General features: G+C 35.3%; 1 protein-coding gene across 10 annotated transcripts in view; it reads right to left on the reverse strand.

Annotated features, from left to right (window-relative positions):
- PTBP2 (polypyrimidine tract binding protein 2) overlaps window positions 1–27481 on the reverse strand; it is a 45013-nt gene that overhangs the window by 4295 nt on the left and 13237 nt on the right. For 3 of the 10 annotated variants that reach the window (XM_017729852.1, XM_017729851.1, XM_017729855.1), the window contains 7 exons: window positions 17024–17196; window positions 16466–16609; window positions 13891–13905; window positions 12750–12914; window positions 12563–12673; window positions 5776–5971; window positions 1312–1466 (listed from right to left, as the gene is read on the reverse strand). In XM_017729852.1, coding sequence (XP_017585341.1) covers window positions 1312–1466; window positions 5776–5971; window positions 12563–12673; window positions 12750–12914; window positions 13891–13905; window positions 16466–16609; window positions 17024–17196 — 959 coding nt within the window. The remainder of the gene's footprint in view (window positions 1–1311; window positions 1467–5775; window positions 5972–12562; window positions 12674–12749; window positions 12915–13890; window positions 13906–16465; window positions 16610–17023; window positions 17197–27481) is intronic. The other 7 variants (XM_008630253.2, XM_008630254.2, XM_008630252.2 and 4 more) reach the window with 5 other exon arrangements.

Below are 27481 nucleotides of genomic sequence, written 5' to 3' on the forward strand. Positions count from 1 at the left end.
CAGAATGGTGAGGTGGTCATGGATCATGGTTCAAGGCGGTTAATTGGGGCAAGTTGGTCCGAGGAACATTTTGTTCAAGCACAGAAGCATGAACATAGGGAATGAAGACAGGGAATGGAGACAAAGACGAGGAGAAGGGTAAGACAGGGAAGGGCATGGGAATTTGGGTAAAGACAAGGAAAGGGAAGTTGAACACATAGGGAAAAGGATGAAATGGGGGAGGGAATACAGCAATGCAGAAGAAAAAAAAATAAGGAAGTGGGGAACAAAAAAAAATAAAATATAGGTCAGTACATAGGAAATGCAGGAATTTGGTCAGAAAATGGTTGGTTTATGTACTGTACAAGAAAAACTGAGTAAAATGTAGTCACCCAAGACAAATATGGGTAAAGTACATTCATATTAAGAGTAAACTACAGCATTTCATCTCAACATGAACATAAATTAAAAAAAGCATGCAATAGAAATTTTAAAATTTAAACTTTAACTGCGTAAGCATGGCTGGCTATGAAATGCAGGCAAAATATCTTTCAAAATGGCACTCTGATCTGAAACATTTTAACATGCAAGACTGTGGATGACAAAATAGTACCAGATGATAAAAAAAGCTTAATGATTTACAGTGACAGAGGCCAGTTAAAAATGGAACAGCTAGACTGATACAAACTTCCCACATTTCATACCAGCTTTCACAGCCATCAAAATAAATGTAAAGGACAGTAAAAATGCAAAACTAAATTAATCCCTTTAGACTTCAGAGTTAGCAAGAAAGATACAGTTAAGGTGAAAATGCTTTGCCACCACTTTTTTTTTTAAGACAAATGAGTAACTGCAAAGAAAAAAAAATTACTAAGAGAGACTGGAAGACTGCCTCGTCAAGATCTTTGGGAGAACCTTCAAAGAAAAATGTGTTAGAGTAGTTCACATAAATTAAGACTCAAAAATGTGAGATACAAGCATGAAATGAAACAGCAAACATTAGAAACAAAACAGAAATTCTAGTTTACATGATTACAATTACAAAAGAAAGAATAGTTGGTATTCAAACATGCAGTAGTTACGAAATTTTTCTTAGAAAAAAATAGGTAGCTGACTGTCAAAGGATATTTTAAGTTGTTAGCTACCTAGGAAAATAAATGTATTTAACAATAATGGCTTTAAAATAAGCTTTGGGGATTATTAAAAAAAAACAGCAAAAATCCTTTGAGCTTAAAATCCAAATGTAAGACGCCAAATGCAAAGAAATTATAAACTACTGAAAAATGAAGTGTGACTCAAGAGGAAAAAAAAAAGTAAAATTGTTTCACTGACCTCTTCATTTAAATTGCTAACCAGAAGGACTGTATTGCCACCAGCTGAAACTCCAGGCATTCCCACACGGCCAGCAGCAGCAGCTGCAGCTGCAGCTGCAGCATTTGGAATAGCCAAAGGACTCAGAGCTCCTGGAACAGCTGCAACAGGAAGCCCTAATTTTAAAATAAAGCATATTTTACGAAACACACACAAGTCGTTTTAAAAAAAAAAGTTCCTACATCAGTACTAGTGCTGCATACACCACTCTACACAGCAGACCATCCCACTGTTAAAGTCATCCAAAGGGTTGTGAAATGGGTTGCTAAATTAACATAAGAGAAATGTAGAAAATTTTTTTTCAGATCAAGTCTGCAAAGTTATGAGGTATAAAAAGTACTTTCTATTCAAACAACCATTATTGTGCACCAAAACTTTTTCCACTGCACTCCAAAATGCTTGAAGTGTCTAGTTTATCAAAATGGTACAAAGTAAATGTCGATTAAATCAGTAAGAATAAACACTAATTGTGCTCTCTGCATCATTACATCCTTATTTTCCATCATCATTTGAGAGACATTCCTCACTTCAACTTAATGCTTGGCTAAATACTCAACAGTGAAGCTGGCCACATGAAGAGGTTTACTATCTCTCACAGCCTCAGCATGAGGTGGGGAGGCAACCCTCTAAATTCAAAATTCAACATGCTCTGTGGCTTTTGTAATCCTATTGTCTGAAGAAGCATGTTAGCCTCAGCTAAAGCTTCAGCTGTGCTTTTATGTTTTCTTCTTCCAAGGAAACTCAAATCCTACAGAGAAGTGTTGGTTTTGTCTGGTCAGGTCACTGGGGTATGAGATGAACGTGCTACTCCCAGGATTCACGAAAGGTTCTTGTGATACATATGCACTACACATAGTTTATATAGGAACAGCTTTATCATATTTGATCAACATTGTATTTGCACATCATGCAGGGCTCAGTAAAAGAGCATTGATGTATCCAAATACTTTCCCAGGGCAGTAAGGCATGACAGATGTCAACACAATGGAAATACAACTTATTTTATACTAGGTCAATAGCAATCACTTAAGTTTTAGAAAATGTCAAGCTACCAGGTCTTACTAGAGCATATCAAGTCTTCTAGTATGTCTAGACACCTCTCCCTAACCTTAGGAACTTTAAGCCAGTCCAGCATTTTTAGGAACAAAGGAATCTAAAGAAGACTAGTGAAGTTCTTATGGTTCTTTCCATAGCTGGGCACAGCACAGCCAAGTAACTCATACTTTAAAAGGCAAAATTCTTCATAGCATCAGACCCTCCCAAGGACATTCTTGGTCCCACTGAAGAAGTTAAAAAACAATGATTAATTAAACACCATTCCTATAAAAGTATTTTCAATTATTATCCTTCAAAATTATTAGTAAGAATCTTAAAAAGGGGCATTAGTAGAAAGTGCGAACAAAGAACGCCAGCAATGACAGCAAGGGATAAAGCTCTGGGAGCCCTAAGCACAACAATGTATTTCCAGCTCTAATATTAAACAAATATCTAAATTGCAATAGTGAGTAACGTATTATTTCATATCAGTATTTGCAATTATAAACAGTTCTTCTATGAAATACTTTGTGTTTGTTGTGGTTCAGTATAATACAGTTGCTGTCTATCCAAATTTTTCTGTAACATCCGTAACTTTGGGGGGGGGGGGGGGGGGGGAGAGTGTTTCTCGTTAGAGGGAGAATGTATCTACTGTTTCATATGTGAGGTAAAAAACAGAAGATAAATAAATTTGCTTCTGATAATTCATTTGAAACCATTTCATCCACTAGTAATTTTCTCCTTCTTTCAAAAAATATTAAGACTCATTGAATATTGTCCAATTTACACTCTCAAAGATTTCTGAAACCTTATTTTATCACAGGTGAGGATGTAGTAGATGAATGAGTGATGATGCATGCAGGCTAGATCATCTATTTGATTGATATGTTTTTAACTGATTACATAGCACACATAGATTTCATTTTTTGAAAAGGTCAGACAAATTACAAAGCCACAGCAAACAGAATTCTTGGTCTGCAGGCTCCACTGTACTTTGTCATGCTGATTTAAGCAATTAAAAGGTTTTTAATAAATAAAAATAAGAAGAGTTTCTATTATGAATAAGTTACCATGTAACACACTGTTTAGGACTTACCTGAAACTATTTAGAAACCATCCCCATTTGATAGATGATGAAGAGTTAAGAATATAACAAGCTCACCCAACTGGCCATGAGCAGATTTAGAAAATGTACCCAGCTCCCTTAAGTCTCTTTTGAAACAATGAACATTTTTAAAGAACAAAAAGCCAAGATGATATAAAATCTCCACTGTGCATCAAAATAAACATGACTGACTTCACTGATGCTCTGAAAATGTTTCATAGCTGCAATGAAAGTCCCTCAGGTTGTGTACCTTTTATTTTTCTACCACTTGGAAAAACAGTGCATGTAAGGAGGTCTACCCAAGTAGTACAAATTATAATATTTAATTAGTTATTGAAACTGTCATCTTCATAATTTTTTTAGAAATTGCTTTTAATATACACAAAAGAATGAGTGATTAAAATCAAAATGTTAGAAAACTTTGTAGTTTTGCAGACAAAAATCAAAAGTATGTAAGTGACTTTCAGGTGTAAAGTACTAGATCATAAATTCCACTAAAGTCACTTGGATAACTGCAGAAAGTACAGTAACCCCAATTAAATATATCCATAGAAATGCAAAGCCCCAAGCATCTGCAGAGTGTGATTTCACCATGCCAAGCAAATTAAACCTGTTAATTTGATGCATACTGTAAGTATTATATACAAGGAAATACTTTAGTAAGCCTGAGACTAGAAACCAACTACTCAGGATTCAGGAAAATGTCAGAATCAGAGTTACGTAAGTAGTGCTGCATTTGTCACTGTTTTGTAACTCATGAATCTTTACTCTCTCCTCTCCTAAATCCCTGCCTTACAATCCCTAATATTATGGGTCTCATTAATAAGCAGCTTTACTCTGCTTTTGTCTACTTAAAACTCATACTCCAGCCCCATGTCTACATTCTAGTCATTGTGGGCTGACAAAAGAATTACTAATTGCCTCAAGGGTGCTCCTACAGCACTCATCTCTATGGTGTCAAACTTCTCCACAAACACTCATCTACCTTCCCAACTGAAGCATGAAATGAGAGATTTCAATTTTTAAATTATGGGAAGTTAAAAGAGAAAAAAAGAAAATGAACTTTAGGTACAAGTTTTTTTCTGAGACTTCAGATTCTTACAGTATTTTTTACTTCCCAAAACTTTTGCTGTAGCTGCAAGTGATACATCATTTTGCAAGTCATGCTGGAGATGTAAAGTCAAGCACTCTGGAATTTGGGGGAATTGGGTTTGTGTGTACTTTACAACTAGATATAAAATGTATCCTTCAAGTAACCTGATTTCAGAAAAGGGGCAAATACAATGCAACATTCAGTAGCCCTAGCTACAATATTCACCTCTTCCTGGGCTCACATCATTCACTAAGTGCCTTCTATCTTTCATAACAGAGAGCAGAGGACCCTCTTTCCTACATTAACTCAAACTTACTTCAATTTGGCCCAGACTGTACAAAAAATCATGAAATCTATGTTGTTGTTATGTTTTCTTCAGAACAATAATGAGAAAGGATAAAAGAAAAAAAATAAGAGAAAGATTAAGTAGGAAGAACAATGATCACAACATAACATCAGCTTTCATAAAAGTAATGATTCTACATCTGAGTGCTATTACATTTTAAAGAGTGAAAGGTGTTCTCACTGAAAACCAATTTGACAGGAGTAGGAGTACACATTGATTATTTTGGTAATAGTCAGAAGATAGATATATCTGTACCTTTATCAGAGCATTTCACCAACTTCTGACAAACTCAAAGGCTGACAGGATATTAGAACTCATATACCGTAGCACTAGAAGTGCAACTACTGATTTTTTTTCTTTTATTCACAGAAAGATACAGGCTAGCACCACATGGTTTGGGTTTTTTAAGCAAAGAGCATAATCTTTTCCTCTTTGAAAGAAACCAGCAAAACATTATTTTCATTATCGGATAGTGCAAATAAACATTAGCATGAAGAAATCATGCAAATCTTCTTAAGTCTCTCTTACAAACTTGGTGGGAAGGTGGGCAAGGTGGCCACAGACAGGAACATATGAAAGAGGGAAGGATGGATTTCGGGATACAAGTTGAACTAACTTGATGTTTTCTAACACTCTGTGCATTTGTCATTTTGTCACGCAAGTTTACATTCATTTTTCACAGTACTTCTAAAGACAATGTAATTATGTTACTACAATTCAGATCACAATATAGACTGAACCTTGAATGGGCCTTTGGACACTACTGCAATTTAAGTTGTTAGAAGGATTAATGAATATTTTAATGAAGAGGCTTTGCAATACAGAAGAAGAATGTCAGCGTCATACCGAGAAGAGAGGTCTCCTTTGCAAATGCTGCAGCAATAGCTGGGTCCAGCGTTGGCTGTCCATCTCCAGATGGAAGGTCAGGACGAGTGTAGTCCCTGCTTTTATCGTTGTTGTACTTGACATTCAAATTCACCAATTTGGAAAAATCAATTCGGAGGGTACAGCAAGCATTATAAATATTTTGACCATCTAAGGCCTGGAAAAGAGAGCACAACTTATTTAAAAGACACAATACAGGTTGGTTGCACAAGGTTGGGGTTTTTGGTTGTGTTTTTTTAAACAAGGTCAGCATATAGATATTTTTCTGTCTTACTGTCTAGCTTAAAACCAATTAAAATGCTTTAACCTCTCAACATGATTCCAGGAAGCTCGATGTTCCCTTCTTACCTAGAAACTGTTTTTATGCACCAAAGTAGCAAGGGACATTTTAATGCAGTCAAACTTAAATTTAGTCTGTTGAATATAGCTAATTAACCTGCATTCCATAGCACAGCTTAAATTCAGACATAACACCAAATAGATTTCTCAAAGAAAAATAATAATAAAAATCAAGAATCTCACAAGTACTCTTTTACATGGAAAATCAACTGAGGAAAAAATAAAATCTAGACTTAACTACCATGTTAGAAAGCCATCTGTTAAGGCATAATATATACATTATTCCTGCATGTTTTCCTTCTCCCCTTAAAGGTAATTAGTGCCAAAATTGAAAGAAAACCAACTTTAACTGCTAACCTGATGTTACTGTTTTTTAGAAATCTCATTTTCACAATTAATTGGTACTTCTGAAAGAATGCTTATTAGCATGACACCTAGTACTCTGTGAAAACACTCTTTAAAAAGGCCAATATATTTACCTGGATTTCAGTCCATTTACATTTTGGGCATATCTTCCTTTCACTCAAAGTACTACCAGTTAAATATGAGAGACTTAAAAACACGGAAACTTCTTAAACAAAGTCAGTTTAATTCTTAAGGAATGTTAGGAAGTGAAGATGCAGCTAATCTTAAAAATTAGCATTCAATCAAGTCATTATGTTAAATATAAAACTACTTTTTATATATGTATTTATATATATATATATATATATATATGCGCTGAAAAAAAACCCAAATAAACCAAATTTTCAAATACAAACATCAGATCTTTTATTTCAATGTTTGGACTGAAACATTGGACTGAAATGTACCACTTCTGGACCTGAGCTAGCTCTTGCAGTTAGCTGGGTTACATCTACAGTGTACTTTACAACACATTCAAGTTCTGGTAGGGCTTCTTATTTTGAGCTAAGCACTGCACAAACCTTGTGTGCCTGCTGGCTGTGGAAGCAACATAGCTATTTTCATACAGTGATGAATCTGAAAACTGAACATCTTGCCGACACCCCTCTGCTAGGCCTGGGCCAGCAAGGCCATCCCTACAATATATATTATCACAGCTGACATCTCCAGGGCTCATGAAACCACTTAAAAGAACTACTCCCATTAGCAGCCAATGTAAAAGCATATCTAAGTCAACATAATTATTTTGCCATAGCTTGAAAGTTCTAAAAACATATAGAACAAAAAACCAATAGAAACTGGAAAATCTAGACTCTGTATCAACAAATCCTTAGCAATTAAAGAGAAACTCCTATGCTTGAAACTCCAATTAAAAAGTACTTTATATAATATTACAAAAGCAGAACTTACTGTCCTTATTCATAGAACACAAGCTGAGGATTAATTCTGTATTGTTGGGGTGGTGGTGGGTACCACCATTACAGCATACACAATTTGCTAGCTCTTTTATACATGGTGACAAAGCAGAATGCAAGACTCCTAATGTTGGTATTTGGGAAAAGAGTATCACTTGAACACTTACACCTAAAAAAGTTTATACTGAGAATCAGCCATCACTTTTAGAAGACTTCCTACCTTCTAAAATACACTAAGATATGAATTAGAGGAAGGTCCAATTTACATGGCCAGAGTTTACTTATTGTCAAATACAATGCCACTGCCCATCAAGGGAATACCCATTCCCCTAATGAAAAAAACAGGTATGAGTTAGACTGAAAGGTTGTATTCTTTAGCTTTGTCCCAATCACGGGACCCATCAGGATTCATACTACACCTCTATGTGGAGTCTGTAGAAATATTGACTTGTGGCTGGCAGAAGGCTGCTAAGTTGATGGAAATACTTCAGATTTAAAAAGTAGCAAACCAAGATATATCTGTGTTTGCAGTTTCGAGCAGTCAATGTTTAAAGGGAGCTATATAAGTAACTAAAACTTCTACTGAAACAGCAAAAACTCCTCTTTATGACTCAAAGTGACCAAAAGTACATATAAAAGGTCCTGCACAAGAGAAATCCATTGTAGCTGGGACACCAACAGGCTGAAAGAACATCCTGAACCAGAAAGGAAGGAGATGCACTCTTAAAAAGCACTGTAGTCAAACTCTAAGAAAGGCTTCAAGCACCAAAACAAAAAAAACCCCTCACCCCAACCACCTCTACCATCAGCATTATACACCTCTAACAATGCAAGAAAAATGCTGGTTGGTGAGAATCTTTTTCAAGATTAATTGTTCACATGTAAAGTCACAAATGTGAATGCGTGTCCTGAGCTCTTACTTGTATGGCAAAAGAATGTGCAACAAACCGTCAAACACTGTTCCTCTCACAGACATACTGAAAAAAAAAAGACCAGCCGTACTGCTAGTGAATGTACATTCTAACATCATCTCCAAGAACTCTAGTTACTGCTAAGAAACTTCTATTTCAAGTATTTATACATACATTCACATGTGATACCATACCACACACACGGGCCAAACCAAGATCAAGTATCATGAGACCCTTCTACAAATGTGAGTACCATTCTTTATCTTGGCTGTGCCAGTAAACCCAAAAAACTAAAAACAAGATCTTAGAAGGGTGTAAGAGCTAAATTCATAAAAAAACCCCCAAACCAAGCAATACTTACAAAACATACTCCAGCTAAAATAAGTACCTCAAAGTAACTGAAGGTCATAAGATAAGTATCTCTTGGGAGAGATGTGTCCCAAGTGCATCCTATAGATAGGCATCTGAATGAAAGTAATTTCTTTTGAGACAGGTGTCTAAGACACAAGAAGTTTCTGTGGCTAAAAAGTGTGTGTAAATACATTCTGTTATCAAAAATTAACATATTTTATGTGCAAAGGACCTGTTGCTGCGCTTCCTGGGCTTTCTGACTCAACGCAATCCAGCACTCTCCTGTTTACCTGAACACTACTTATTTTTTCTGAACATAAACTGTGCTCTTCAAAATTAAAGATGTCCAAAAAACCCTAAAACAATAATAGCAGATAATAGCCCTTCAGCTCAGTATCCTATCTGGAGATGTCCTTTCTTTCATTCTGCAATGACTACCTGAAGTTCCTATTACAGATTTTAGGGCAATGCAGACTAGCAGAGATCTTTTGCAGACTGCCCCCAACACAGACCCACCCTGAAGTTGTAAGTCAAAACAACTGGAAAGACGACATCTTGAGTGCAGAGTCAAACCTCACTGGAATCTTTGAATAGCCTGTGGGCCAAGGAAGGATCAACTGGCCAACTGTAACAGAACCTCTGTGATATTTTTAACCTGTGCTGGGTCAAGATGACTGGCATGCACTACGTACGAGCCTCAGTTAATTTTCCATAGATGAGTCATTAATAACTGTTAACATCCATTATTTGGCAAGGGTCCTTCCAGTACATTTGCACAAAAGCAACACTCTGAATTAGCCAGCTTCTCAGACAGAAACACCAGCACTCTCATGTCTCCATGGTAATACCAAACTACTGGTGTACTGTTGCTTATGCTAAGACTACTCATCATTTACAGTAAAAATGGGCTATTTTTAGTGCTTAGCTCCATACCCATACAGACATCTCCAAACAAAACCTTCAGCAGCAGCAGAAGCACAGCAGTCCGATATGCTCTACTCTTGCCCATTCTCAGTTACTTTCTCCACCCCGACTAGACTGCTGCATTATACGGAACCTCAAGTTCCCAGTCTTCACCCAAGGAACCTGTAAGGATACAACCTGAGGGTGGTGATAAAACAAGTATCAGTGTAGCCACTCTCTACTTTTACAGGAAATGAGTTGCTTACAAAACAAGTGAAGCAGGGCTTCATATTGTATATTCTTGTCAGTGTCACTGTTTTCTCAGAACCTTCAAATGCATAGCATCTCTCCTTGGTACTTACATCACTTGAGTTTTTCAAATTGCTCTTTAACTTCCTTAATAAGTCTTCAATTTCTATTAAGGCCACATTCTGATTTCCTGTGAAGAGGGCCACCGGAAAATTAAATTTCCCCATTATCTTCTACAGTAACACGGATGGAAAACAAATCGAAAACTGTACTTTTTTACCATGTGTTTGATTGTGAACTCCATGCAACTTAATTGTAGCCACCACATCATCTTGCTTCTACTTCCAGATGTATTTAAACTGAAGGGTTTTTTTCCCCTATCACCTTACTGCTTCCTTTCTTTAGTGATTTCTGTTCTGGTGGCACTTGGCTTAACCGTAAGAACTGTATTTTACTCTATTTAGTTTGTGAGGGTAGTGGGGAAATCAAACCTTCCTTCCAATTTAGCATCCTTCAATACTACTCTTAACATTCAGTATATTTATGCATAGACTGCTTAAAATATGAAACTATAAACCTAGGACCATTTCAATTTGACATTAAGGCCCCAACATCACTGACAATGACTGTACATACAGGAGTCACATACTCAATGAAGTTTAGTCACTCTCACATGAGCTGCTACTAGTGAACATGTACCCTAATCAAAACATGCAAAACTGGAGAAACATACATGCTGGGCTTTTTTAAAGATAAATACAGTATCGCACAAGCTAGTATCAGTTTGTCTGAAGTCAACAACAGAAAAAGATTTTTAGGTTCCTTTCATACCTTTACATACCTCATCCTTTCGTTTGTAACTTCTTTATAATATATTCCTAAACTGATAATTTTCACATCACTACAGCCCATTTCGCAGACGTCATCTTTCCATTGAATTTTCTGATAATATGTATGACTCAAAAAACGAGGTCAAAAGATTTATCACTTTATGTCATATTTTGCGTCAGAAACGCACTCTAAAAGCAGCAGTAACATCTACTACTGAAAAATAGCTTTCCAAACACAAGTCAAGCCTGAATTACAACCTTCTGTAACAAATACATTTAGCATCCCACTATTTATCAAATATTTCTAATATAAATCTAAATGTCCACAATTGATTTCTGCAGCACTTGTAGGTTAAGATCTAGTTTCTGCATGACTATTTTAAACCCGCAAGGTTTATCCCATCCATATAAATTCTTATGTAGTACAATGATATATCTGCATGTCTCTGAACTCTTTGATATTATTTCAACTCTGAAAAGCACATCCCTAATTTAAACTGTACTCCAGATCTACAAGTATTTCCAGACTGCTTTTCAGGAGCAGATTATCTTAAAGTTGACCACCATAAATCAAGCTGCATATCATCTTGTCTCTTCTCTCTTCTTTGTTTTCCTCTATAGCATGAAAGCTTACACTCTGCTTTTTGAAAACATGTCTTATTTTCTGTGATTCCTTGTCTTGATCATCTCACAGTTTTTTACTCAATGCCCAGTATTTCATTTGGCGATAAGGACAAAAACGACCATCCTCCAGCACTTAACGAAGTCTTTACTTCAATATAGTCCTCATTCTTTTCAACAGAAAATTAAGCCCATTTTTGTCTTTCCTCTACTAAGAGGAAAATTTGCCAACTTAGCCTGAGGTGTGAGCTTTTCACGTTGGTGAAGTTCTCAGCTCGTCTGTCTTCTACAGGCAATAAGCACTTTCTGTGCTGCCAAGCAACACTTAACCAGCACATCAATTTTAATCAGCCTTCCTCCAACCCAGACTGCATGTGAAGGTTTGAAAATATAAATTAATTCCATTTATCTCTTGAAAATTATAGTAATAATAATAATAATAATAAAAATCTCACCTTCCCCTTTGGTTCAACTTTCCTACTGCCACAAATGTGCACATATCTCATTCAATTAATTCAAACCATCTGGTCTAGATGACATGCTGTTGATCTTTGCCACAATTTATCCAAAGGCTCTCTCCTGCTATAATGAATAAAACCAGTTACCTGTTCTTGCCTCTCCTACCCAGGATAGGAGAGTTTCCTATAAAACAAAAGCAAGATCCTGCTCACCATCACTGCTACAAGGCTTCTTCACACTCTGGCCACATGAGTAAACTGCACTCTGTCTTCTGCGCATTTATGGTTACAAATAAGTTTACTCTTAACTAAATACTTTCACAAATCTGTAACTAATCCACAAATCACATCTTTGTACAGATGCTTAAAAGTACCTGCTGACAACAATCCAATAGGGTTACTAAATTTGCTGCTTCTGGTGAATTAATTATGCATCACCATGACATCCTACATTCTTACTTCTGGTTGACATTTTTACTACTGCAGTCTTGCATATTATTTCATCTCTGTGCAGTCTTATTATAGTATTTGTTCATACAAATGCCTAAAATAGTTCAGACACAGTATCCATAAACATACCATCATTAAACACCGATTTCACATGGTATAACAACATATTGTATAATAACTTCCACTTCTTTTTTTTTTTAATGTCAAAAAATTGTGGAGGAGTATGACACACTTATGGCAGTACTCTGTTAGATCAACATTTGTAGAATGTTGGGAGTACAGGAAGATCTCCAGCCTTAAAAGAGAACTATACTTACTTGTTTTGCTTGCTGTGCATTTACTGGATCACCAAACTGCAGTAAAGCTTGAAACTGGTTATTCTTTGTGAATGTGATTATCTTCAATACAGCACCAAACTTAGAGAATATCTGCCAAAAACATTATAAAGTTTTACATGTCTGTTTCTCCCAATCATAGCTCAAATTAAAATGAAATTTGACTTACCTGATGAAGAACATCCAGGGTTACTGGATAGTACATGTTGTCAATAATTATTCTAAGTACTGGACTCTGAGCTGGAGTCACTGCACTCTCACTAACAGTGGTCCCACTAATGGGAGCGTTTGATGCCTGCACAGCCGTCACTGCCTGAAGAACAGCTTGGGCCCGCTTAAAAAAAAAAATGACAGAAGAGAGATTTTCTTAATATTTCAAGATAATCGCTTGAAATTAATTAAAAATATTAATATAGTTAACTCCAGAAACACAAAATAGTCCACTTATTTAAAACTCAGAGCTACAGACATAACACAACATTAAGTGCAATGCAGTCTGACTCTGTGAGAAGAGACAACAAAAATGAAAACATCAATTAATCCTTATGTCACATTAATGAAGGGCTTCAAACGGCACCAATATCAATCTTTCTAGTAGCAAGCTTATTGTTCTACTAGTAAGGATAAATAAAGTGAGGATTTTGTAGGTTTCAAGATTCTTTCCTTTACAGGAAATAAAACTAAACAAACCCACAAACCAACCAATGAAAAACCCCAACCCTATAGAAACCAGAAGTGCTTATCTTACTGTTCAAAAGACGGTATCTCAGCTCACATTTCACTGCCATTTTAATTATGTAGAAGGCTCTGATAGGAAGGGAAAATTCTAAACTAACACACCCAAACTTCTCAGTTTTAACACAATGAAATAATACACAAGACTAACAAATCTCAAAGAGTAGTATCCAGAGAGGTAAATGAACTGGTGTCTGTTATCCACCCTCTTTTGTAAAAAGAAAAACAAAATCCTCTCCATATATGGGGATTTTTTGTTTTAAACACAAGCAGGATTTTAGAAATTCAAAGGTAACCACATGATGATACCACAAGAACACACATCTATGTAACTACTTCCACTGCCAAAACTGACAGTATCAGAAAGATTAGATGTCTTTTTCTGAGAAAGAAAAAGTGCAGAAAAAAGGGGTTCCATTTACTACTTCCATTACAGTAGCCTTATGAAGCAAAACAATACAAAACAAGAGAGACAAGTGAGCATGCCAGGTAAAAATAATAACCATCATATTAATGCATAATGCATATTTTAAAGGTATTAGAGCTACTAAACAATTTCATGTCTCACAACTTACATGATACTCCTCATACTGAAACGAATCAATGAATAAGGAAAGTGGGGGGGAAAAAAAAAAAAGACCTGGTGAACACCAGTTGGGAAAACAAAATTTACCTCTACATTTAACATTAATTACTGTAACTGTATAAAAATGTCTTTTGATTACACTTCTTTTCCCTAATGTATGAAACACACAACTTTCAAGATGGCCAGATATTTGGCTGAGTTGCATAATTATTTCCTACTCATTCTATAAGCACCTATCAATTTACAGTCAGTCCTTAAAGTGACTGGAAAAGTTTAAACTGTATAACCCAACAAAATATAACTTGTGAAGTCAATTTTAACATATGACCCTTGTCAGCACTATCTACCTATGCTTATACATCATACTTCATTCCATTAAAATTAATGTGAATACATGAAGGAATAGAGAACTAAGCAATGCTAAGTACTAAAATTCTTATGAGTATTTTGTCAAACAAGTTCAAAATAACATCCAGCATCATATATAAGTAGCCAATTTGAAGACATTTAAGTAGTATGTAGCACCGTTTCCTTATTTTGCAAAATTGAAACTAACATTGTAAAATCAAGTACACCACCTGAAGTACATTTATTTCTAAAAGTTGCAGTGTCTGTGCAGAAGGACTAAACCCATGCATTTATGACAGGCTGATGATTAAAAAAAACCACAGTTAGAGGTCCTTCTATTCTCAATTCTCCTGAGTCTTGATAATGCACTAAAAGTAAGAGAGATTTGTTTTATATCTGAGTTTAAATGCTCCTCTCAGTGTTTTGATGTCTCACAGGAAAAGGATTCCCACAGAATGATAAAACTGAAATGAAAACTTAAAAATGGTCCCTTTTCCAGTGTGTTTATTCAGAACAGCTTGTTTTGAGTATACAAGTAAAAATAATCTCTGAAGCTACTATTACTGAGCAGTTCAGAAAGACACAGCTTCCCAGCCAAGGCCTGGCCGTTTGAAGTACCCCTTGCTTAAATTTTTTTTTCCTATCTTCTTTTTAACTAAGACACTTGCACATTTCTCCAATTCTTTTATTCTATCTTTCCAGTTACACATACTAACGTTCTAACATCTTCACATCTTCCTGACTTAACACCCAGAAAAAAATAATTTCAAATGAATTTGGGTTGATCAGAAAAACTTTTAATCTGATTTGAAAGCTAAGTTTTGAGTATCCGAAAAAATGCCAGACTACAAGCAATACCTGCGCTATCTTTATTTTTTCTTACAGGAAGAAGAATGTCTGACCATCTTTGTTTTATAGAATGCTTCAAGAGATAGTAGTTACAGAATGCTTACTGCCAAGTACCTATTTGTTTTATTTAGTTCTAAATAAAACTTGAATTAAGTTCTGAAAGACTTGGAATACAGATTAAGATGGGGTATTAATATGCATGGTGCCATAAAAGCTGCTGAAAAGTCAGCACATCCTATACACTGAAAAGGCGAACATGTGAAGTACCAAATCAGTATCAGCAGAGAAACCACAAGACAACATAAGACAACACTTCTTAAGGGAGTATGTCCCTCCACTGTAAGATGAATAAATTCATCCCCTACTCTATTTTTCAAAAGTAAATGAAGGTACTTATTTTTCTTTGTAACTGACACTTGGGAGGGTGGGGAATCTCAATTTAAAAAAAAAAAAAAAAAAATCAAAAGATTCTAAGGAACAAGAGTACTTAGAACAACAGGAAAATCAACACTATACTTGGCCTGAACCAAGTCTTTCAATAGATTAGCCTGAAATTGCTTTCAAAGGCAACAGCTATAACTTCACTATTTACATGTCCTAATAGACGACACAATTAATAAAAACTAATTTGGCACTTACACTGTTTTTTGTATCATCAAAAATGCAACAGAAGAAATTAATCTTAAAATAACCAGACTTGTGCTAGGTTTGAGTCTCTTATCTCTCTATAGTTTGTATGACTTGGTCACCACGTTACTTTTGCTAATTCTTCTGTTCTACTAAGAACAGATGTATGTATCTCTATTTATTGTGAAATGGGTCCTGGAGAGGCAAGAGCAAAATGTTTTTTTGTTATTAAGTACATTTGTCTCTAGAGTGATCATTATGGTATTATTCTCCAGAAAAAGCAGATCACAAGCTGAGGTTACCGGTGCTACTAGAGTGATCATTCAAAGCACTGAAACATAAGGCATTGGCGTCAGCCATTACCACTAGGGAAATTCAAATTGGCATTGGAATCTCAGGTGTCAGAACAAGAAAGTTAGTTTTATCATCCTACAGTCTATAAACTAAGACAGGAACTTTAAGTTATTTAGAACTTTTAAATAACTATTAAAAACACACTTCAGAATCTTTGCCTTTTGACATTAAGGAAACATTAAGAAAATTTATCTTAATGGAAAGATCATGCAGAAAGCAAATCCCTTTCAGTGTCACAAACTGGAATGATCATAGGTAAGACTACAGTAGTGTTAGAATGTGGACAAAACCGAATGATTCAAACATATGGCACATGAGCCAAGAACACATGCCATGCCTCATCTTCTACCGTCTGCATTTGTAATACTACTGAAAAGTAAATATACCTGGTTAAGTGTGTTATCAGTCTTTAGTTCTTTATGATTGGAATACTGGATATAAATGGGTTGGTTACGAAGATGAGGCGTCACAGCAGAGTAGTAATTAACCATAGTGATAGCTGCTTCTTCTGTAGCAAGTTCCAAAAACGCCTGTAATTAAAACAGGTAATTTTGAGTATTTACAAAGCAGATAATCTTCATATTAGCAGCACATACAAAACCAAAAGGTTTTATAACACACTTTAACAAATACCAGTCTTCAGAAAATGTCATTCTACACATACCAACTTTATTTTCTAAGGTAACTTCATCTCCAAAAATTCATCTGTGAAGATGCAGGAATAAATATTTCTCTTCCAGCTAACTTTTTGCTTTACGTAGTTGCCAGCCATCCTGCTTCCCCCCCAAATATACTAAAAGATGGTGTAAATGCATTAAAAAAAATAAAGGAACAAAAGCTCTTGTTTAATACTTACTGCTTTATGACTTACTTCAATAGAACTTTAACAAAGTATTTTGAAATCAGACAGTAAGCATATTAAAAAATGGAAAGCAATAAATTACCTGGTTTTTCCCTTTCAGCATCAGGATGTTGGTTACTTTACCAAAAGGTAAACCTAAAGCAATAACTTCTGTTTCTGTCACTTCCCCCGGCAATTTCCTGATATGAAGGACACGAGAAGGAGCCCCATCCATTTTATCATCACCTTTGAATTTCTTGTTGTCATTACCATTGGCTGAAAGACATATTCAGACTCTATTTGAAAAGCTTACTGATATTAATAATGCTTTATTAAAAAATGCTTTTATTTATAAGCAAGAAATTAAGTTTAAGTGAGCCATCTCCTCATTTGGTTTAAGCTAAATTCAAGAGTTCAGAACAAATTCTGCAGAGACAAATGTTAGTTTCACGAAAGGTGGACTGTTCAAGACTAACTTAGTCCTCTGACTAAGACCACAGCAAATCCTTTACTTCTCACTTTCAGCGAAGCATCTCATACAATAACATGTAATAAAGTATTAATTATGTCTAACAAGGGCTCACATAAGAACTCCAACATACATTAAAGAAAAAACAGTTAGTGATTACCTAGAATTTTTTGAAAGCAATAAAATGGTGGTAAACCGTTAACAGATCCCTACGTTTTTTTAAGAACTGCTTGCACCAAGGAACTGGACACAAAAAGTAGAAAAGTAACAAAGCAAGACAGGAAGAGTCATTAATGCTGGGAAAGATGAGAGTGGAGAAACGGGATGACCCAGAGGCCTGACATCACAAAAGGCTGATGAAGCCAATTTAAGGACAAAGTAGAAAAATGTCAATTTCGAACTACGAGCTCACTCACAGAAAAGGAAAAACCAACCAATAAACACAATGCAGCCAACACAGACAGGGGGTGGGGGAAGAGCCAGATAAATTTCCCTAAGAGAATCAGGGAAGCATTAGCATCAATGTACAAAGCCCCAGAAAGACACTGTCTAGAACATTCTCCAGAATTCTTGTACAGAATTCCAGCAAAATTCCAACTTGAGTTCCTTTTGCTTAATATGCAGCTAGCCAGTTGGATGGAAGAAGTCTTGCTGTTGGAGGAAGGCCAGAAAAAAATTACTTTGGTTAAAAATATGTCAGTGGAGTAAATATCAGAGTCAAGAGCTAAAGAAAACAGTGTCATAAAATATTGATATTAATGAATTAATCAGTGCTGGAAATCAGCATGCATTTAGGTATTAGTAAAACAAGTGATAAGACTTCCTTTTTTCTACCAAAAATGCAAGATATTTAGATCTAAATATAAAATTTGAAGTAACTCTATTAGTTAAAAACAGTGCTTAGAGGCATGTCATGCAGTAATTCCATACCCACACCCTGTACCACCACCATCATCCCTCTTCCAAAAAAAATTTCCACAACTAAGCTTTTAGAAGTTCTTGCACTGAAGAACACGAAGTATTTTCTACCTTACTAGAGCACACAAAATAACAAAACCTAACAATATTCAAAACTGGTCAAAATTCAGCTAGCAGTATCTCCAACTGACAATGCTAGAATCTATGCAATAGAAAGTATTTTATTTAGGTCTGCTGCACAGAAAGACAAATTTTGGTGGAACACGAGTAAAACTTGAAAAATACACACTAAACTAGGATCTGAAGTCTCACAGGACTCTAACCTGTACCGTTTTGGCAAACATGGTGAGATTGAGCTTCCAGGTAGCCAGATTTCACCTGTTCAAAACTATACATTATAACACTTTATCTCAACGAGACAGAAAGTCAAAGGTTGTGAAAAAGTATTTTTACTTTTCACCTGAAGCTCACCACACAATAGTCTTCCCTTGTTCTCAATTTAAATTTCCACAAAAATAAATAAATAAATAAAACCAAACAGAAGAAGCACAGCGAAGTGTGATAGGCTGGACAATGCATTCCAAACAAAACACTAAAAACAAACTTGCAAAGGATAAAAGAATTATGGTGATACTGAAACTGCATGTCCAATGCCCCTCATACTTCAGCTTTCTGAATAATTTCAATTCATCACAAGTTTCAAAAAATATGAAATATTAGCAAAGAGAAACAAGAATTCAAAAAAATTTTTAAACTGAAGGATTTTCTGAAATTAAGAAACCTCTTGTCTTTTTTCCATCACCAGAAAAATATTCACCATGACTGCTCAGATCAGTACTGACAGAGCTGTTTTGTTTTTTGTATGGTTTTCAACTGATAATTTTGACATATTAACTTTTCCACAGCATAATGTCCAAGGGTTTACTTTCTGTTAAACTAAAGCTCTTATTTAAATTAGGCTTTAGGTAATCCCAGCACTTCTAGTAAAAGTATCACTGGCCAGTATATAATCACTCACATCTATGAATATGAAATGTTCCTTTAATAATTATTTAACACAACAATTTAGTAATTACTGTATTACCCAACTGATTTTTTATCTAACAGCATTGCTACTTAATACTAGCAATTTACAAAGTTTTTCAACTTTTCCTGCAGTAAGTTTAAAGAACAAGCTTAAAAGAAACATTTTGTTACTAAATATATATTTTTCTAAATAGCAATTAAGAGCTTTAACTCACGTATACAAGCCTCTCACAATTTTTTTACAGTCTTAAACCTCAACCACACTATTCTTTAAACATTTTTACTTACTGTAAAAAAAAGTTATCTACATAAGTGCCTGTGCAAAAACATTTATGTAAAAAAGCAGAGAAACATATTAAAGTAACATATGCAAAAAATACAGAATTAGGCACGAAAGAATGTATGGCAATCAGAAAACGGGGCAGGAGGGACAGGAGGGGGAGACTGGCAACAAGCATTCTCAATGCTATGGAATTGCCCAAAAAAAGTTTTTAGCAGTAGGGCAAGTAACCATGACAAAAGCTGTTTATTACTTATTGGCAAAAGCATCTCTTGTACAATGAAAGCTGAACTGGTACCATTCATTAAAAAAGGAAGCCCACCTTCTTAAAGTAAAATTTAAGCCAAAACATTTTAAAATGGATTTTGGAAGACAGAAGAAATTAACACATCAGCTGTTGAAAGCAAAGAGAACATGTACTTTTTCTACTTTTGATTATCCATTCAGCATCGCCTAACACTAATTTCCTGTTTCAGTAATAGCAGTAATGAAGTGTGTATCATACACTAAATATGCATGCACATACACAAGTGAACTTTTCAAGACATTTGTGGAACAAATTAAATTTAGCTTTTAGGAGAGTTATTGAGAGATTCTGGCACTGCATGAAACCTCTCTAACTGTAGTCTCTTATTTGTCATTTTAAATGGTACTTCTCAGCTGAAGACACATCACTAAATTGCACTTGGGAATAGAAAACCAAATTTACAACGTGGGAACACAACTTGTTTAAAGCCATTGAAAGGTGAATTTAACTACTGTTAAAACAACAATTTCATTCTCTAACAAATTTTATTAGCAGAATCAGTGTCCATAAAGGTTAAAAGCTAAGTCAAGGGCAGCAAAGTACTAGAAGAGTAACATGGTCTTTTGGTAGAAATAAAGTCTATGCCTAAGCAGCAACAAGCTGAAAGATCCTTCCCTATATGGCACTTCAAACAAAACTGCTGAAAACTGGGGGAAGGGGGTGGGGAGCAGGCCAAGAGATGTTAGAGGAGGAGACATCACAAGCTGACTAATAACTACTGCTGAGAAACTTCTGTTTAACTGGAGGCTTATTGGCAAGTAGCTATTTCATGAGGTAGTTTGACTTTAACTAGACTTGAAGATTCTGATGCAATTCAAATGTCTTGCTGTTAATGCTTTAACAAATACAAATATGCACTGAAAGCAGCAGGCTACAATATTTTTACCTTGGGGGAAAAGTTTTAAAAAGCACTGGGAGAATGACTAAAACAGAGTGTATTAGTTCATTTACAAATCAAGTTACAGCCACAAATATGTAGTTTAAAAAAAATAGAAAATCAAAAAAATTAGAAACCTAGCCCTGAATCACAGAAACACTTAGGTTGGAGAAGACCTTTAATATCATCAAGTCCAACCATTAACCCTGCGCTGTCAAGTTCAGTAACAGGAATGGTTATATTCAATTCAGACTACCATAAAATCCCATGTTCTGTAACAACCATAGCACTGATCTACGTCCTCTGCATCTTTCCACCAAGGACATGAAAAATTCAGTTTCCATGTGACATCAGGCAACTATTTCAAAACAAGATCTCATCTTTACTAATGCTATTCAAAGCATTATTCTCACATCTAAATAGGATACTACAATTTAAATATAATTGATACATAAGCCACATCCCTGTTGCAGAGAGTTCCTTCAATTCAGCATAAATCAACTTGTTGAAATTGAATGCTTACAGGCTGACAAAGCCTTTAAATGGCCATAATCTGAGCAACTTGGGTCCTGGCATTATGAGTTAGAAACTCCTATTTTATTAAACAGAGAAATAGGAACCTATATAAAAAAGCAACAAAATGAACTGCGATATACACAAGGCATATTGTAAGTCCAAGTCATTCAATCATTCAAGCTATGAATATTCAATGCAACCAAGCAGTTTTTGCAGAAAAACTGTTCTTCAAGTTCAGCATAACTCCTGGCAAACAATGAATAGCTTGCTTCTGATAATAACTGGTTTTGAAAACGTATTTTAATAAAAATTCCATCCTAGAGGAGCTTTTCTCTGCACTTTTTTTTTTGGAGAAATACATAAATATGACCCAAGAGTTCTGAGACCTTTATTTTAGATGCATGATTTTCCTGTACAATACTTTTTTCATAACTACACAATCTGCTAATATAGAAATGTAACTATGTGGCTATAGGCAAAAAATGTTGGATACAATAAAAAGTTGCTTTCACCCATTAGTTCCTGAAAAGAAGGGAAAAAAATGTAAAAATGACCACAAGACACTGGTTATAAATCCCTGCATATCTGCAGTAGTGAAACAATATATAAAGAAACATCCTTTCTGCAGAAATCACTCTGTTTCACAACTGTCAGTACATAACATAACTAAAAAAAAAAAAAAAGGAAAAGAAGCTCAGCAGCAGTAGTATTCATTGCCGTTGCTATGTAGAAAGCACTTCTTGTTTTACCTTAGCTTAATATATATAATTCAATGTTACCAGCTAGTAGAACATAGGACACATATCCAGACAGGAAATAAGTGACTAAGAGAAAGGCAGTGCAATTGAAGGTATCTAGTTTACAGTTGTAGATTATGACCAGACAAAAACATTAAAATGTTGCCCTGGCTACTGAACACAATCACCTGCCTCAAACAACCAGCTACACAAACTGCAAACAATCATAAATTGGGTGGGGGAGATATAATAGAGACCACTGTGGTTTCATTTCTGGAAGGTTCTTTTCTTAAAGAAAGTTTTCCTATATTTACCTAACCCTGATGTAACTGATAAAATGTAGGAAGAGAGCTGTTGTCTTCTTCAGTGACCTTTCCCAAGTTCCCTAAAGAAAATAAACAGGACCTTTGTTTTAGTATGTAAAACTTCAAAAGTTCAACCTAAAGTCTGGAATCCAAAATGTTTGAAAGAACAAGAAAACGAGATACTATACTCAAAAATGTGATAAAAACACACAGAATACGAAGTTGTCTGAAGCCTGCATTTGTTAGCCTTAAAGTTAGAGGCTACATGGTCAGTGTTAGTTACACTTTTGTTGGGGTTTTTTTGTCATTTATCACAGATATGGGCCATATGCATATGAAAATCTTGACCAACCAATATTAAAACTATCTTACAATACAAACGCTGTTGCTTAACAGGAATTTGACCTTAAAGAAGTAAACACAGTGAAACAAAGAAAACTAACACAGCTTTTAACTGGCACATCTGCACATAGGCTGCACCTGTTTCAAAATGCACTGAGCTTTCCAAGCAACTATGATAACACATTTACAGTATGGCATAGTGGCTGTTCGATGTTGCAATCTAAAACTAATGCACTTCAATTTAGTCCTTAAAAGTATGTAAAAATACAGCTAGAGTGAAATCCAGCTGAAGTAGAACAATGAGTTACCACAGAATAGTAATGCAAATTACCTAAATTAATATTAAGAGCCACATTTTGTTTCTCCCATCCTAATATTTTTTATTTTTCTAAGTTTCTAAGTCTGCATATTTGTAGAAATATGTACAGTATACTGTATTATTAAATTACTATACTTTCCAATCACGTGTAATGTACTTCTTAAAATCTTCCCAATTATTATTAATTGTAATCAATTTGCAAACTTCAGAAGTAAATTATTTATATTTAGGCATCGTTAATTTTAACTAACAACCAATTTTACTTAACGCGCTATCAAAAATGGCACATCTATGGCACATCTATGTTTATTGCCCAAGTCAAACACAGCACTTGAAATATAATTAGCTTGTATGCCTCAGCGCTAAGTATTCTGTTAATACAGTGAATTACCTACCAAAGCCACTCCTAACATTCCCTGCCAGTTAAGTAAAAACACGATCAACAGTAACATTCAAAGCTCCAGGAGTTTGGTGAGCTCAGCTGCAAAACAATTTTGGAATGTTTCTACTGATCTACTTTAAACACACAAATGAAAACAATGAAATTGATGGCAGCTGTAACAAGAAAATCTGCCCATTCTTCTGCTTCGATCCCTTGTCTTTGACAAGCCAATTTTCATAAAACTTGCATCAACATCTTTCACTTTTTATCTACATCCCTTTAAAAATGTTACTTTTTTCTGTGCGTGGATTTCAGCAGTGGAGTTCACGGCATGCGCATCTTCATACAGATAACTCCTCCTACAACTTCCATTAAGCAGTCCTCCATCTGAACAGCAAAAGCCTCAGAAGAAGTTCAGCATAAAAGTAACCCCCTACAGAGGAAATACTTTTTCCAGTTTTTAAAGATAAAGATTTTTCTTGCATTTAAAATCTGCAGCTATGTATTTACTGAACATACATCACTGAAAGGTAAAAAAAATATTTATGTACAATCATTTGCAATGTGCCTTACTAATGTCTTCAAAAACATCCAGAGTCAGGAATATTTATTTAAAGATCCTGGTTTCAGCTCTGGTTTCTCAGAATCCTGTTACCAAATCATATTTTACCTTACCTAAAGAGCCTTTCTAGTCATTCTGCACCAACACAAAAAAAAAAATTAATTCACAGATCTTTATGAGAAGACTATGCTCTCCAAAGAAATCAGAATCAAGCAACATTAGGCAGAAAATAAGAACAGACTTTGACAATATTTTCAGAAAAGCTGAAGGAAAACTAGTAGTAGTTCAAGCAGTAGTAAAAGGCCTGTGGTTCTGACAATACAACTTTAAGATATTCATGTCAGCTGGTGTTAAAAACATCAGAAACTTATACATCTAACATAAAAAAAGAACTTCTTAGAAAAGCTTAGATATTTGCTGATCTTGTACTTTACAAGCTGTCCTCCCTTGCTACAAATTCTAATCTAGTAGACGGGATCCTTCCCTTAATGTTTACACAATAATGTTCTGCCATACTGTCCAACCAAGTTCAGGAAAAAAAAATAAATCTTATATATTTAAATATAAATGCTTAACTGAAATGAAATTTCTCAACAATGACAGCAATCAAATTTGTCCAAAACAGGGCTCAGAATTAAGAGGTAAAAGTCATCTTCATCCAAGTCTAAATTCCTGTTAAGACTGCTCTTTTACAAAAGACACTGAAAGTACCTAAAACAATAACTTCACTTGTAGTGAATGTCAACTTCCTCTCATACAAAGTCTGGAGGATGGATACAGATGACAAAACTGTTTAGAAAATGTTCAAGGATCAGGCCTTATATTTTGAGCCATGTCCAACATGCTAGCCTTTTTCAGAGAATTACCAGTGGTTCAAATTAATCGGTAAGAATGCTAATCAAACATTTGTTCACCAAATACACAAGTTTCTTTCACAAAAAAGTAGGAAAGGATTTATCTGTAAGACTCCCTATAGGGCAGGGAAACCATTTCTCTTTCATGCCTTTCACTGGGAGAGATTAGAGCAAGAGTATTCATAAAAGCATTAAAGTACTACAGTATTCTCACTGAATGGCAGCTGAATACAAAAAAAAAAAAACAACCACTAATGGAACTGTTCCCATGATAAAAAGGTAGGGTGTTCATTTAAAAAAAATCATCTTCAGCCTCACCCTTAATAATGACACAGCCCTCAGTTCCACCAAACCCACTCCCTTCCAAGAAAAGGTAGTTTTTTGGACAACTTAAGCATTTTGGTTTAGGTTAATATTTCGATAGAAGAGAAAGAAATGAGGCTGCAATTGACACAGTTTGGCTCCAAGTTTAGGCCTGTTAAGGCACTGCTATTGACAACCAGTTTTTTGACTGTGTACACTTTCAGAGGATTACAAAGACAAACCATCTCTTTCTTCTGTTCTCGTAGCTATCTACTTAGAAAAATATCACGGGATCAGATAGTGGAAATATCACAGTCAGAACCAGAATAGGTTTCTATATTCTCCAGAAAACAATGGCCAAGTCTCATAATATCATGACACTTCCCAATTCTTAAGAATTAAAGGGCAAGACCAAGTATTAGTTTTACATAGGCAGGTATCTACAACTTGTCTCATTTACAAGGGACTTAACAAATGATCACAGGTTCCTTGAAGCCCTAGAAAATTTGAGAAAGATTCATCGCTACTATACCTTGGCTACAGAAAAAAAATGTTTAATTTAAAAATGTTTTAAATTCTTCTGAAGAGGAAAAGTAATAGCAGAACTGAAACAAAAAGGAGGACATCAGTTCAGACAGAAAGAATACTTGAACTCATTTGGCTTCAGGAGATGGTTAGAGAAAAATTAACACACAGGTTTCCATTTCAATCTAACTACTTCTGAGTTGACAGTCTGAACTGGTAAACTCTGCAAGTCTGGAAAAAGTACTTCCTGGTCCCCAGTAAACAAGACAGCTATGGGAGGATATATTCAGAAGCAATAATGAACAGTGGATTTATCCAACTCTACAGGGGTTTTTTGTGCTGCTTAAATAAGGCAGGCAGAACGAAATTTGAATACAATACCAAGAAACTGTTTGAAAAATAAAATACCCAAACAAACTTAAACTATAGCACTGCATTCAGATTGTGGGTTTTTGTTTGTTTGGGATTATTTTTCCACCAACCTTCTTTACATATTATACAATTTATATGAAACTTTTTATAACAGGCATCTGATATTACAGGGGACAAACCAATACTCTGACTACTGCTGCTAATGACATCGTTTCTTGAATAGTCATTTATGGTTCTGGATGCCAAAAAAACCCAAATAAAAAACCCCCACCCACACCAAAAAAGAAACTTCCAAGAGTAAAACCCAAACCCTTAACGGCTTAAAGAGGGTAGAAATAAAAACAAGATGTGAAGCATCTTCTCTATTTGTAAAATACATCAAACTCCCATCCCATACATCAACCTAATGGGATCAAAACACACTTTGCCATATTCAGAACTTTTCAGGAAGAATTTCTATGTAAAGTCTGCTTAGACAAGCTTCTGTATTTCTTTTTCTGAAAACTCAAAATTGTAATTCTTACTCCATTTTTTTTTTAATCTCTTTTTTTCCTTTGCTAAATTAACTTGCATTTAATTTCCTGGAACTAAACGTTTATGTAAAAACATATGGAAAATTTGGTAACATTTAGGACTTTGTCTTGTCTTAATGCCCACTGCCCACAGCCAAACCCTCATGCACACAACCTGAGCTCCTTTTCATACCAGTTTCTCATTTAATTAAAGCAAACTGATGAAACACTAATTAATATCCAGGATTGAAGAGGACATCAAGAAATTGAAAACAAGAGGGACCTCTTTCAGAACCAGAAGGAAATAAGAAAAACAGGGAGGATAGACGAATGTTCTGGGGTTCCAAAATGGCTGTGAATGCACTACACTGCATTTCTGACTTACTCCAAAGTACGACCACCTCTTCACCTTTGGTTACAGAACTGCCAGTGGAAGTGGTTTTCTCCTGCTGCCACACTCTTCCACTCAACACTGCACTGTCTAAAACTGTGCAATCACATGACTGATCAGTAAGCTGCTGCAAGGAAAAACTACTTTTTCTTGTTAGAGTAGTTTAGTGCTGCATTAACTTATTCTGCAAGTGTATGAGCACTCCAACAGAAGAGTGTGTAGCAGGAACATGTGGATTTGGGGGTTTTTCTGCTTGTGCCAAAGACGTAGCATGAGAAAGCACAGAGCTACCCATTCTGGCAAGAGCTGTCACCACAGCACCCTAATTCTAACATGAAATTGCACCCTAAATCCCAATCTCTTACTAATAAATTAAAATGGAAAGAGTCTGCTACTAATAACAGAGATTACTGCTCAGCCCATAAATACAGAAAATCAGGCACAGTAAAACAGTGAACCAGGCAACTGACTGGAAAGTCCAGAAACCCTCTAATGCCATGAACCAACTCCTCCACATCGCTAAGGCAAAAGCAAAAAAAAGAAAAAAAAAAAAAAACCCCACAA

Source organism: Corvus brachyrhynchos, unplaced genomic scaffold (genome assembly GCF_000691975.1).
Source record: "Corvus brachyrhynchos isolate BGI_N302 unplaced genomic scaffold, ASM69197v1 scaffold101, whole genome shotgun sequence".
In the NCBI taxonomy this organism is placed as follows: domain Eukaryota; kingdom Metazoa; phylum Chordata; class Aves; order Passeriformes; family Corvidae; genus Corvus; species Corvus brachyrhynchos.